Source organism: Piliocolobus tephrosceles, chromosome 3 (assembly GCF_002776525.5).
Source record: "Piliocolobus tephrosceles isolate RC106 chromosome 3, ASM277652v3, whole genome shotgun sequence".
Classification (NCBI taxonomy): Eukaryota; Metazoa; Chordata; class Mammalia; order Primates; family Cercopithecidae; genus Piliocolobus; species Piliocolobus tephrosceles.
The window spans coordinates 90,428,049-90,442,713 of NC_045436.1; the positions used below are offsets into that span (position 1 = coordinate 90,428,049).

The following is a 14,665-nucleotide window of genomic DNA, read 5'->3' on the forward strand; positions in this document are numbered from 1 at the left end:
GCTATTACAGCAAACCGTTCTCTTGCTTATTTATGTTAATAATTATTGTAATATCGTGGTCAAAAAAATTCTAAATTTTTCCAGAATTCCCAGATCAATACCACTTTGTCTTCGTATTTTATGCTGTGTTTGAGTGCCAGGCTCTATCTTTGTGGTCTTCTAACCATTTTCTTATTCATAAGGACATTTGCTGAAGGAAAAGGGAGAAGACAGGAAAAAAAAAAAAGACATTTTTAACAATGCGTAACACCACTGACAAAAGGCATAATAAGAAGGTTAGAATTCCACTGGAAGGTTTTCAGTGGATTTGGTTTAACTATTACTAAATATTTTCCCCATTGGTCACCATAGTTAATTGAGGATTGGAAGAATATCATGGCAGCTGTTTGATTTACTGTGTACAAGTTTGAAAGCGTGAATAATTCATCTACCCTAGTACAGTTCACCCAGCACTTTCATGGAATGAAGTTTCCATACAAGTGAATTTTCCAGATAACTAAAATTTACTCAAGTGCTTTGTAAAATGCATTTCAAGAGTTCACAATAGACATTGTTCTAATATGTGTTATGTACTTCTTAGAATATTTGGAATAATAAATTTCATCCTTAATTACTAAATTAATTCTTTCAAGCATGTATTGCTTACATGCCAAGAACAGAGAAACCATGGGTGTAGTGCTGGGGCAAAAAAAAAAAAAAAAAAAAAAAAAAAAAAGGGCAATCCTAACCCTTGCATAGTTGATTGTCTAGGGATGGGTTTGCAGGCAGATGTAATGCTGTGTCCTAAGTGCCTCTGTGGCAATGCAGATCACCAAAAGCACTCATAGAAGCATCAGCCCAGGTTTGCGGGTTCAGGAAGCATTCCTATAAAATGCTTAGAGTTCAGAGGCTAAAGACAGACTATAAATGGGTGATAGAATTGACTGAACGTAGAGGAGACGTGTGCTCTGGACAGAAGCATAACTGTGAAAGTGAAAGAGCAGGGAGTTCTCACACTCCTTCATATCCCTTTGTCAATACATTTCACACTGTTTTTTGTTCTAACTATTGACCTATATAGGTCTCCCTTCCCCACAGAATATTCTTTGAGGAAATGGAGCTTGTTTGTTATTGTTGTTGTTCTGGATCTACAGCAGGCATCTAATAATTGTTTATTGAATACATGAATGAATAACAAATACGTGAAGAGGCTGATAGTCATCATGTCTGGTCACTGAGCCAGAAGCAAACTAGAGGTCTTTTTCTACTTCAAAGTGCCTGCTCCATTTTTAGGCTGTGCAATAAGTTCCTGTTTCCTGTTTGAGGACATCTTCAGCTCTCAGCTTAGAGCACGGATGACGAACATGTCCTGAGTGTACTAAATGGGCAACCAGCTCATGTTACCAGTCCTACCTCCCTCCTCTTGGTTTCTTTGATGATTCATTAGTTAGAAATTTTTCAGGCAATAGTGGGACTCTCCCCAAGGTCTTTTATTTACATTTCTATTGTACGTGCTATTTTAGGCATTAAAACAACAACTAAACTCATAATTTCTAACAAAAGAAGAGAACCTCTATCACAAAACCTTTTCTGGCTACTCCAGTTACCCTGAATAATCTCTCCTGTCATCATCTCCTGTCATAAAATATAGCATATTTTATCCTGTCAGTTTCATCCATCCTTATTCCTAGTATTATTACTTTATATCTTAAACCAAATCATTTATTAAGCTTCATATGCTCTCTCTTTTCTTTCTTTCTTTCTTTCTTTCTTTCTTTCTTTCTTTCTTTCTTTCTTTCTTTCTTTCTTTCTTTCTTTCTTTCTTTCTTTCTTTCTCTCTCTCTCTCTTTCTTTCTCTCTCTCTCTCTCTTTCTTTCCTTTCTTCTCTCATTTTTTGACAGAGTTTTGCACTTGTTGCCCAGGCTGGAGTGCAGTGATACGATCTCAGCTCACTGCAACCTCTGCCCCCTGGGTTCAAGTGATTCTCCTGCTTCAACCTCCCATGTAAGTGGGATTACAGGTGCCCACCACCACGGCCGGCTAATTTTTTGTATTTTTAGTAGAGATGGGGTTTCACAGTTTTGGCCAGGCTGGTCTTGAACTCCAGACCTCAGGTGATCCATCTGCCTCAGTCTCCCAAAGTGCTGGGATTATAGGCATGAGCCACTGCACCTGGCCTCTCTTTTTTTTCTCAACTAAATTATAAGCTTCTTGATGACACAAACTACACATATTTCTTGTCTCCTGTCCACTCTATTATCAACAAGATGCTATGTACATTCTAAGAGTTCAGAAAGTCCTAGTTTAATGAAGGGTCGTTTGCCCCAGACAGTTGTACTTTTAGAGGTTAACTGCATGTATTTTAGTTATGTCTCTGTCTTTTAGTGTCAGCTGCTATTTTGGCTATTGTCAATGCATCTACATTTAGTAGCATACCACCTTTTCGCATTTAATTTACTGCTTTCTAACATTTAGAAGGATTGAAGGTTGTTATATCGTATCAGGTAACCAATCTTGCTAAAACATGGTATTTTAAAAGAGACATTTATAAGTGCATAGGATCTGGGCGAGGTCTAAAGTCTAGCAGGTGGTGTAGACTCTGTAATAGCTGTTTTCAAGACTCTTACTTCCAGATTTGAGGGTGTCCCCTGCATGGTTTGGACTATCCAGACTGTCCAGTTTCTATGATAGAAATAGATTTACTAAACATCTATGACAGTTATATATAAATATTTAATACCAAAATAATGATGGGCATATATTTTTGTATTTGATGACAAAGAGGGAAGCACTTTCTTCATTTTTTCAAGCTAAGCCTCATAGAATGCGCAAGCTTTGATTGGATAATTATGGGTTCAGTTTTGCTGGTTTAGAAACTCAGTTTATCAGTTCAGCCGTGGTCAACCAAGTCTTGGAAGATTTACTCATCTAAACCAAACATACAAGAGATTAAGAATGCTAATTTGTTAATTTACACAGTTAAAATATATTTGTTAGTGAATCCAAATACTCATGTCTCATACCTAATTAGGTATCTCTTTCCCGGAAGAAAGTTACTAAGTAAGAATTAAGGGGCCAAGTGTGGTGGCTCACCCCTGTAATCCCAACACTTTGTGAGGTCAAGGCAGGCGGATCACCTGAGGTCGGGAGTTCAAGACCAGCCTGACTAACATGGAGAAACACCGTCTCTACTAAAAAAAATACAAAATTAGCCAGGCATGGCGACACATGCCTGTAATCCCAGCTACTCGGGAGGCGGAGGCAGGAGAATGGCTTGAACCTGAGAGAAGAGGTTGCAGTGAGCTGAGATTGTGCCATTGCACTCCAGCCTGGGCAACAAGAGCAAAACTCTGTCTCAAAAAAAAAAAAAAAAAAGAATTAAGGGAGAGTTAAGGTAGATTAATTATTTTACAGAGGTCTTTAAATTGTGATAGTGTGATATATTGCATTAGCCAGGTGAGTCTAATTATTGCACTTTAGAGACAATCAATAGTGGCTTGGTGCAATAAAAGTTTCTTGTTCATGCAACAGTCTAAAGGAAATATTCCTGACTGTCATCTCTTCTAGGTGGCTCTCCACCAAATAATGACTTGAAAATCCTGTCTTCTTCTTTCTTATGGCTTTACCATCCCCTGCATCTTGAAATCCCTCACTGGATCTTTTGCATCTAGCCCAAAGACAGGGGAAGATAATGAAGGAATCAGGCCTCGAAGTGCATCTGTTACTTCTGCCCACATTTTATAGCCAGTTCTCAATCATGTCCTGCACGGAAGGCTAACAGAGTCCAGCTCTGTATCCAGGAAGAAAAAGGAACTGTGTGGTAAACAACTAACAGGCCTCTGTCACATACACTGTTTTCTGTAAGACCAGACCTGTCAAATAGCCTGAAACACATGTTCCAACTCAATTTGGCACCTGTTTCCCTGTGCACACTGGAGACACGTTGACAGATCTTCACTACCCAACTCTCCTTTGCAGTTATTTTTTTTCAACTACCAAAATTACTGCTAATTGTAATCTTTCCTCATGGTAATTGACTTGCATTTTTCCAGTTTCCTATTCCTTGCATATTACATATTAAAGCCACAGGCATACCTGAGAGATACTGCAGTTTTTGGTGCCAAGCCACTGCAATAAAGCAAATATCACAATTAAGTGAGTTACACAAGTGTTTTGGTTTCCCAGTGCATATACAAGTTATGTTTACACTATACTGCAGTCTACTAAGTGTGCAATTGCCTTATGTGTAAAAAAGTATATATGTTAACTAAAATAATTTATTCTTAAAAATACTAACAATCATCTGAGCCTTCAGCCAGTTGTAATCTTTTTTACTGACAGAGGGTCTTGCCTCAGTGTTGATGGCTGCTTGCTAATTAGGGTGGTGATTGCTAACGACTTGGGTGGCTGTGGCAATTTCTTAAAATAAGACAACACTGAAGTTTGCTGCATTAAGTGACCCTTCCTTTCACAAAAGGTTTCTTTGAAGCATGTGATGCTGTTTAACAGAATTTTACACACAGTAGAACTTCTCCCAAGCCCTCGTGCTGCTTTCTCAATTAAGTTTATGGAATATTTTTAATCCTTTGTTGTCAGTTCAAGATGCTCATAGCATCTTCACTAGGAGTAGATTCCATTTCAAGAAACCGCTTTTTTTGCTCACCCCAGAGAAGCAACTCCTCACCTATTCAAGTTTTATCATGAGATAGCAGCAATTCAGAGACATCTTCAGGGTTCACTTCTAATTCTAGCTCTCTTGCTATTTTCACCACATCTGCAGTTACGTCCTCCATATAGGTCTTGAACACCTCAAAGTCATTCATGACGGTTGCAATCAACTTCTTCCAAACTTCTGTTAATGTTGATATTTTGACCTCCTCTTATGAATCATGAATGTTCTTAATGGCTTCTAGAATGGTGAATGCTTTCCAGAAGGTTTCTAATGTACCTTGTCCAGATCCTTCAAAGGAATCACTATCTATGGTAGCTATTGCCTTACAAAATGTATTTCTTAAATAACAAGACTTGAAAGTCAAAGTCACTCCTTGATCTGTGGGCTTCAGAATAGATATTGTGTTAGCAGCTGTGAAAACATTAATCTGCTTATACATTTCCATAAGAGCTCATGGAGGACCAGGCACATTGTCAATAAGCAGTACTATTTTGAAAGGAAACTTTTTTGGTGAGCAGTAGGTCTCAACAATGGGCATAAAATATTCAGTAACCCATTCTATTAACAGATATGCTGTCATCTGGGCTTTGTTGTTCCATTTATAGAGCGCATGCAGAGGAGATTTAGCATGATTCTTAAGGGCCTTAAGATTTTTGGAATGGTAAATGAGTATTGGCTTTAATTTAAAGTTGCCAGCTGCATCCACCCCTAATGAGAGAGTCAACCTGTCCTTTGAAGCTTTAAAGCCAGGGATTGACTTCTCTCTAACTGTGAAAGTCCTTAATGGCATCTTCTTCTAATATAAAGCTATTTCATCTACACTGAAAATGTTTTTTAGTATAGCTGCCTTCAAAATGATCTTAGTTAGATCTTCTTATTAACTTGCTTTAACTTCTATATCAGCACTTGCTGCTTCACCTTGAACTTTTATGTTTGGAGAAAACTTCTTTCCTTAAACCTCAAGAACCAACCTTTGCTAGCTTCCAACTTTTCTGCTGTAGCTTCCTCACCTCTCTCAGGCTTCATAGAATTGAAGAGAGTTAGGGCATTTCTCTGAATTAGGCTTTGGATTAAGGGAATGTTGTAGTTAGTTTGACCATCTATCTGGAGAGCTAGAACTTTCTCCATATCAGCAATACAAATGTTTCTCTTTCTTATCATTCATGTGTTCACTGGAGTAGCACTTTTAATTTCCTTCAAGGACTTTTTCTTTATGTTTAGAACTTGGCTAACTGTGTGGAACAAGAGGCCTGGCTTTCAGCCTGTCTCAGCTTTTGACATACTTACCTCACTAAGCTTAATCATTTATATATTTTAATTTAAAGTGAGAGATGTTTAACTCTTACTTTCATCTGAACACTTGGGACCACTGAAGGGTTATTGATTGGCCTAATATTGACATGGTTGTGTCTAAAAGAATAGGGAGGCCCAAGCGCGGGGAGGAGAGAGAGAAAAAGAGAAAGAGAAAGAGAGACAGGGGAATGGTCAGCTGGCGGAGCAGTCAGAACACACACAACACTTACCGATTACGTTCTCACCTTATGTGGGTGTGGTTCATGGCTCCCCAAAACAATTACAATAGTAACATCAAAAATCTCTAGTCACAGATCACCCTAACAGATATTATAATAATGAAAATTTTGAAATATTGCAAGAATTTTCAAAATGTAACCTAGAGACATGAAGTGAGCACATGATGTTGGGAAAATGGCACTGATAGACTGACTTTGCTACAAACCTTCAATTTGTAAAAAATGCAGTATCTGCAAAGTGCAATAAAGTGACTTCTGTCTAGCGCAATAAAGTAAAGTATGCTTGCACACTTTTCTTTACAGGCAGATTCTCTAGGCCACTTGCTGAGATTTAGAATAGACCCTGTAATTATTACTAAAACAATCACTAACACTTTCTTGAATGGGTAATTTGTTGAAAGCATTACCACAAATGGATAACCGATCCATTTTATTATGGATCATGTTAGCTTTAGTTTCAGAAATTAAAGTTTTCTTCTATGACCCCAAAGTCTAATAATGCATTCTACTTGAAACTTTTAGGTCTTCAAGTATATTTTGCATGTCATTAGTTAAAAAGTACTACTCGTATCTTTCAGTTGTTTTTTGTTTTTTTAAATAAATTGAGATGGGGGTCTTGCTATGTTGACCAGGCTGGTCTCAAACTGGTCTCAAGCAGTCCTCCTATCTTGGCCTCCCAAAGTACTGGGATTACAGGTGTGAGTCACTGTGCCCAGTCTCAGTTGTTTTACTATCAAGTGATACACAAAATTTAATAAGAGGTAAACTCTGTAATTTTACATTGAAAAATAATTCACTTAAAGGATTAGTGCAACACAGCATTTATATCACCTAAGAAAAATGTTTTTTTCTCTAGGAATCTCAGGCTATCATAAACTGTCTACTTGTCTAAAATTTGTTACAATTATTTATAACAGATAGTAACATTAAAGAACTGTTACTTGTGCTCTGTTACTGAAATCTATCAGGATTGAAATTAAAGAGGCTCTGGATGAAATTTTGAAAAGGCAATGATCACTTTTCTCTATCATCTAGGCAAATAATAAAAGAAAAAAGTAAGAATTTTCTAGAAAGAGCTCCTACTCAGAAATAATTCATTCAATACTTTTTGGCATAGATAAAACTATTAAGAAACAGAATAAAACAATTTTTAAGTTGATACAGCATTATATATCCATTAAGCTTAGATTTCCAAATATATAAAATGAAATTGCAAGGTGTTTAAAATATAATTTCAAATGAAAAAGGATTACTAATAATAAAAAGCATAGGGTCCCATTATGTTTGTTGTGTGTTTGTGCGTGTGTGCATATAGATGATACACACACACATACAACAGGTAAAAACATGTTAACTGTGGTGGGTAATTTTTATATTCTTCTTTATACATTTTGCATTTTCCAAGTGCTCCATAAAGAATACATACTATTGTTATAATCAGAAAAAAAATAGTAAATGGAGTAACAGAAGGAAACATACAGTATATTAGTCCTGTATTTTAATCTTACTAGAGTATTTTAGTTCTACTCATTATGTAACTAAACAACTGACCAGTATTTTGCTGTTGACAAGTGTTCCAAAAGTAGCATGAACTTGGAAAGTCCTTAACTACTGACTTCCTGGATCTCAGCTTCCTCATCTATAAAGTGAGAAAAATCACAGTAACTCTAGACAGGCTTAACTAGGTACATATAAAGCACACTAAAATATGGCAGTATTTAGATGGATTGCCAGGAACTTCTCAATGTTATTTATATTTGCTTCGCTATTTATAGAACTGGCAGCATATCCCCTTTCATTATAACGGGGATAGCTACCATCTGTTGGATACGTAACACATAACTATGTGACCAACACTTTACCTATGTTATCTTATTTAATCTTCACAACAGCCCTGTGAGGGATTTTTGTCCCTGTCTTCCTTGGGGTGAAGTGGGACACAGAGGGGTCAAGTGATCTGGCCAAGGTCACACAGCTAGTAAGTCACAGAGCAAGGATTTTATCCTAGGTCTGTCAGACTCAAAAGTTCACGCTCTTTCTCCTGTAACATATGGCTTTATGCTTAGCAAGCAGCTCTCCTTCTGATACAAACATTCAAAGTGTATAGATGCCAAAAGATTGGCTTCCTTTCAACAACTTGTCCATGGGAGGATGACGAAGAAAGAGAAATTCTACATGAGTGAGGTAAGGGTTTATAATTTATCAAATACCTACTCCAAAAGTTCCTAAAGAAACTTATTGTCTTGTTGGAGAGCTTATTCATATATTATGAAAAACTACTGTGTCCTGGATATCTTCCAGACCTTGCAAACACTTCCAAAATTTAAATCATATTTCCTCCCAAACTGACTCACCTTCCTCTATTCTCTACTGGCAAAACCATTATTCATCCAGTTGTACAATCCATTTTCCCCTCCTCTGACTGTCCACATCAAGTCAGAAAAAGGATTTCGTTGATTTTATCTGTGATATGTCTCTTGAATAAATCAACTTCTTTCTAGTTTCATCATCTCCACATTAGTGTAAGCCCTCATCCTCTATTGCCCTACATGACTACAGTAGACTCTAAATTAGTCTTCTTGTCTCTAGAATCGCCTCCAAAATATCTCCCATACCACTATTGAAATTAGCTTTTCAGAAAATAGCCTTGAGCATGCTACTTTTCTGCTTAAAACTCTTCTCTTCTCGTAAGATGGATTCTGAACATGGCATGTGACTCTTCATACTGGAGGCCTGACTTTTATTTCCAGCATCACCTCCTATTTTCCAATATCACAACCTACATTGTTGGTACCTTAAAATATTTGAAACTTCTCAACTATACTGTTGAGAATAATTATAGCATTATTTAAATTGTATATTGTCCATGTAAACAAAAGAGTGTATGATGTATGAATTGAAAAGTATAGGAGTAATGCTAACAAACATGGTTATATCAAAGCATAGCTATTATTTTAAGTATTACCTAAAACATAAGTCTCTGCTCCTTCAGCATTGGGCTTCTAAAATCTGTACAACAGAGCCTGACATATAATGGATATTGTTTTAGAAAGAATGCTAATTTGATGAATCCGTTGATGGAAAAGTATTGTTGTAACCAACTGAAATAGGCAGTAGACGGCTTTACAAAGATAGATAAATTGGAAAAACAGGTATGAAGTCGATTACAAAATCAAGAGTGTTTCATTCAGATCTCAATTCTATTGCAGGTCTTCTTGATACAGTAACATTTTTAAAGTGTTGCTGATTATCAATGTATTATCCTGTTTAGCAATAGCCATTTCCATCAACTTCAATATTGATTTTTAATAACCAAGGTATTATTTTGAGTGTTTACATTTTTATCCCCTCCCCAGGCTGCCCCAGTGAATATTCTTTATATAATTAGTCCTTTATGATTAGGGATCTATGGTCTACCCCTGAAGGCATGGACTTCTCTGTCTTGAGGCATTGTTTTCTTATATTCATGGATTGACCAGCACAAAATTATTTCACCCATTTGGCAAACTTCTGCCAGTAAAAACTATCCATCATAAATTACAGTATAGTTATTTATATTACTTATTTCTTTTTTAGCTCTCTCATTATAGTGACATTCTAAAGTTAGGCAACTAATTAAAAATTAGGCTTTGGGTTTTGGATCCAAATCAAACCAGCCTCCTTGAGCTAATATTTCTTTTATTTTCTTTTTGCCCTCTGGGTCTAATTTCCCTGTGTTTACAGTGCATGCAAACATGTTGCTCATTAGTGTTTATTTACTACCACAGGAATCACTTTGAACTCTTCTAATCCTAGTGGAAATGCTTTTCTCAAAATAAACCCAGATCATATTGGGTTTTATCGTGTAAATTATGAAGTAGCAACTTGGGACTTGATAGCTGCAGAGCTCTCCTTGAACCACAAGGTAAGAGACAGCAATGGTTGGAAACTGTTTTATTTTTGTTCTAAGAACAGCATCTTAATGATACTAATTTTTTTCAACATGCTTTGCCTTAAGAATTGTGTTTTTTATCTCTCTTTCTCCCTCTTCCCAGACATTTTCTTCAGCAGATCGTGCAAGTCTTATTGATGATGCTTTTGCCTTGGCAAGGTGCGTTTCAGAATGAGACTAAATTACCTAAAATACTGTGGGTTTTGTCATAAATCTTTTAAAAATGAATTAAATATTGCAGTATTAATCAATTTTAGCTTAAAACATCCAAAGCCACTATTTAAAACATTATTGTTTTCCTTAACTCTCTTTTCAAAAGTTCACATGAGCCTAATAGTCAAAATACTGACATTAGTCCTTACGGTATACACAAAATCTTACCTAACCTATTGACTTTGAGTATGGTTTGTCTGTATCAGGATCCTTGAGCTAATTAGGAGTGACATTTGCAAATGATCGAAAGTGTACCTTCATAATTTGATTTAATAAAAAGACAAACAACGTGTTTTGTTAATTCAGTTCTGTGAGCCTAAGCCCCGTGTAAGATTTTATGGTTGGAATTGTCAAATCTTATTCAGGTCACTGGGGTAAGAAGAATGAGCTATGGTGCTTTAGAACTGATCAGAATTAGGGGACAATTTGGAAAATTTGACTCTTTTTCTCATAGTCTGAAGGTAATCTGCTCTTTAGAAAAAGTGTAGATTGGGGGAACTAAGTAGTATCCATGGTACCTCTAATTTTTTTTTTTTAATTCATGTAGTCTAACACCAGTAATTTAACAAGCATTTATTGAGTTCCTGGCACTTTGCAGAAGCTGGGGACACAGCCAGTTTTATTTCTCTGGCTTTGCAGTGACCTCATTCTAGATATAAGCAATGTACTAAGAATGAGAAGCCACTTCCCTCAGTAACCTCCCATGGCCTCTTTCTCTGGATTGGGTATCCTTCTTAAGGGACCCTATATTTCCTCATAATACTTTACTGTTATTGTTTAATAATTGTGCATTTCACCCATCAAACTGAAGGTTCATGAGGGTAGGCACCCAAACCCAGCTCCTGACTGTATGTGGCCAATAGTAGTTGAAAATAAATACTGACTAAATAGAGAGCTGGAAGAATAGTATAGTAGTACTAAAGGCATGGGGAAACTATTTTACATAGAGTTCCTAGATAGTATATTGAAAGTCAGAAAACCTTGACATATTTCAGGGAAGGAATTATGGGGTTTGAAAACAGGCTCTTGAACCCCATTAAAATCCTGGTTCCATATAGCCTTAAGTGAGTCTCTTAACCTCTCTCTGGCTCAATTTTCTTATCACCAAAGTAGAGATGACCTTATAAGACTTCTGTGAGGAATAAATGAGATAATGGACATAAAACACTTAAAAGATTATCTGGCATGTAGAAACTCAATACATTGTATTACATGACCAAAATACATCCACCATTAATTAGTAGTGAAGATGCATTTAGAAAAGCCCTTCTGAATTTGTAATCTATACTCATTTTGTAGCTAATAGACAATATGATGTTCTAGTGAATCTCCAAGTTTAACCTCCTGGATATGTAATAGATTATTTTCACTATATTACAGTATACCACTCACTCATTTAATAAATAAACATTGAGGACCTATTATGTGCCAGGCACTGTGTAGAATAGAATCTGGGAAATTAAATGATGAAATAAGATGACCAATAAGTATTTTAAAACAGAATCATCTAGTTTTTATTTTTAAATTGTCCTGTTCCAAAGCTCAGCTTTTTCACTGTTAGAAATTACAAAGAACTGTACTATCTCTACAGTTTAATTTGCATCACAATGTAGGAGGTCCTTTCTATTCCAAGATGAAGTGAAAGCCTCTTGAACAGCTCTCTCTGAGGAACTGAGTGTCAAGCAAATAACTTACACTACTGAAATACTTTCTCACGTTTGCTCAGCTCCTTGGCCACAGCCCCATAAAATTGTGAAGAGCTGTGGAGAGGAAGAAAATGAAACAAATTTGAAATTCAAAACATATGTAGGATCACACAAGAGAGCTAGAAAATACCTGCGCTATCACCTGGCTCAGTGATGTTCTGCAGCACATGAGGAAAATGGGACTCAGAGAGAAACAGATTCAACCAGCATTGGTTAGAGCCAAGAGGACAGCTTCAAAGACTACTTATGCTAAGACCACCATGAAACTTTGGTAGAGGGGGTAGAAGAGAGAAGAAATGTGTAGTTAAATAGGTGAGCAACTGTGGCAGGATTAGAATTTACACAAGTCTACTGAGGTATTCAAAGGAATGTAGTAACCACTATATTTAATAATCAGAACTAAATGATACCTCTGAAAATAAATGTATTTTTCATTCCCCTATCTCTTCCAACTTGATCTGAAGAGGTAGTACTCTTACTGCCCTGACTGGGCATATGACTCTTTTGGTCAAGGAAAGAAATTTACCCATCACCACTAGTTCATCGAAACCCTCTCAATTCCATAATTTGCTCAGTCAAGTAAAATCATCAAAGCTTTCTACTTCATTTAAAACTTCTCCCTGCTCCCACCTTAGGCCAGGTTCAGGCCAGTCACCTGCAATGAGAATGGGGTGATTGATTTCCTCTTCGTTTCTCTGCTTGGAACTTCTGCGTCTCCCCAGTCACCGTGCTGCCTCTGGTTTCTCCAAAGTTAAGGCAAAGAGAACAGGGAGGGAGAGTAGGTGAGAGGGAGAAAAATCCTGATGTGCTGCCTACTTTTGGTCCTCTCTGAACTTTGTTGATGTTTAATGCTGATTCTTTTCCTTGTGTTGTGTTTTTATGGGATTTTTGTCACCCATATTTATTCCATTGAGAAGGATCTTTCTCCTGCAGTTTCCTTCAGGTGGGCAGGTGGAAACGTCTGAGCCATTTCCGATCCATAGGAAGTTGTCATGTATGCTTTGCCCTGACCAATATGTGGAAGACCAGGCCACCCCATGCAGTCCCACCTCTTCACTCTGAGGCCAGAGCAGCAGCCAAATAGCCTCTCATCTTTTAGGTTTCTCAGGGTTTCAGGCACCAAACCACTGTGCCTCCAAGTTCCAGGAGACACAGGTAAACCTTTTCGAGTGGTTCCTCTGAAACCTCTCTCCTGAGGCTTAGTTAGACAGAAAAACATCTGGTCCCCTAGCCCTTGGAGGGGAGAGCATTTACAGTGTACTCAGTATACTGACAGCACTCTTTGAAAGGCCGCCACTAAAATGTTTCTTCTTAGTTTCTTCAACCTTATTTATAAGCTGGTGTTGGGCTATCAGCAAAGAGTCACACAGTCCTGTTCTTGACCATGTTAGTTCTGCTTTGGGGTCCTGCTTCTTTCTTTGGAGCATAGGCCAAGAGACTTAGTCTTGGGGCCTTGCCAAAATAGACACAGAAATAATGCTTCCCCCGACCCCATCCCCTGCTTGTTACAATAGTTTTTTGTTTTGTTTTGGTTTTTGTTTTCTCTTTGCAATTACTTGATATTGTCGTCTTCAGCCCACTTCTTGCTACAGCCTGGAGAGGGTGAGTAATAACATAAGGGAAAGCAGAGCCTGCTGTCTGGTAAGCCTGTGAGTGGGGCAGGAGTCACTAGGTAAGGGAAGAATGGCAAAGGGAACCACTGAAAGGACCACCTAAGCTAATGATCTAAGCAGAATTTCAGCCAGGTTTCAAGGACCACTAGCTCCAAGGATATCCAAGGTAACAGCCACGTTAGCAAATAAGAACCAGCAGGTGAACATCAGTCAAGCCAAGATCATGGACTTAGATACAAACATTTTTGTAAGTGTTTGCAGAGATAACCAGAGAACAACACAGAACTCTAAAAGCAACTTTTCCCGTCCTCTCATAGACTTCCCTTAAAGGAAGTGAGAAGATGGGGAACGGGAAGAGAATCCAAAGGTGATTTAGTTAATTGCAAAATGACTGTTTTAAGCCAGAAATCTGAATTTAATTGGCAAGTTCAGTTGAGTGACTAGACAGCTGGGAATTTTTTATGCCCTTCACACCACCTGAAAAACTTGCCGGAGGACCCAAGCACATGGGGTCAGTTTTACTCACCCAGGCACCTCTCTCAACCATTTTTATTGTCCCTCTAGAGAGTCATGTTTGACAAGACACTATACTTAACTACTTAACTCAGGCTTCTCTAAGAAGGACTGTGCAGTCTTTCCAAATTACACTCAGGAAAACAAAAAACAAACCTTCTGCTATAAGAGTCCTCCAACCTTCCTAGGTGCCTTAGCCCAATATAGAAGAGCAAGAATGCTCTCATAGGACCTTTGTCCTCTTCTCCATTTTATTTGGCAGAAATTTTAAGCTGTAACTTCCAACCTCTGCACACTATAAGATATAGTAAACTTCTATAATTTAAGTTCCGTAGGCTGGGCTCTCATTATATAAACAGAATATTTTTGAACAAAGAAAAGTCTCAACCAAGTCTGGCCTTCAGAATTGCTCTTTGCCTATGGACTTAAATAGAGTTTGAGACCCAAAGTTGAGTAAGAATGCTAGCAGTCTTGAGTTGAATTCCCTAGAAGCAGGGTCAGAAATA

General features: G+C 37.5%; 1 protein-coding gene across 1 annotated transcript in view; it reads left to right on the top strand.

Annotated features, from left to right (window-relative positions):
• Positions 1 to 14,665, top strand: part of ENPEP (glutamyl aminopeptidase) — an 82,440-nt gene that overhangs the window by 52,746 nt on the left and 15,029 nt on the right. The window contains exons 12-13 of the mRNA XM_023220032.2: positions 9,951 to 10,087; positions 10,218 to 10,273. Of these exons, the coding sequence (XP_023075800.1) occupies positions 9,951 to 10,087; positions 10,218 to 10,273 (193 nt within the window). The remainder of the gene's footprint in view (positions 1 to 9,950; positions 10,088 to 10,217; positions 10,274 to 14,665) is intronic.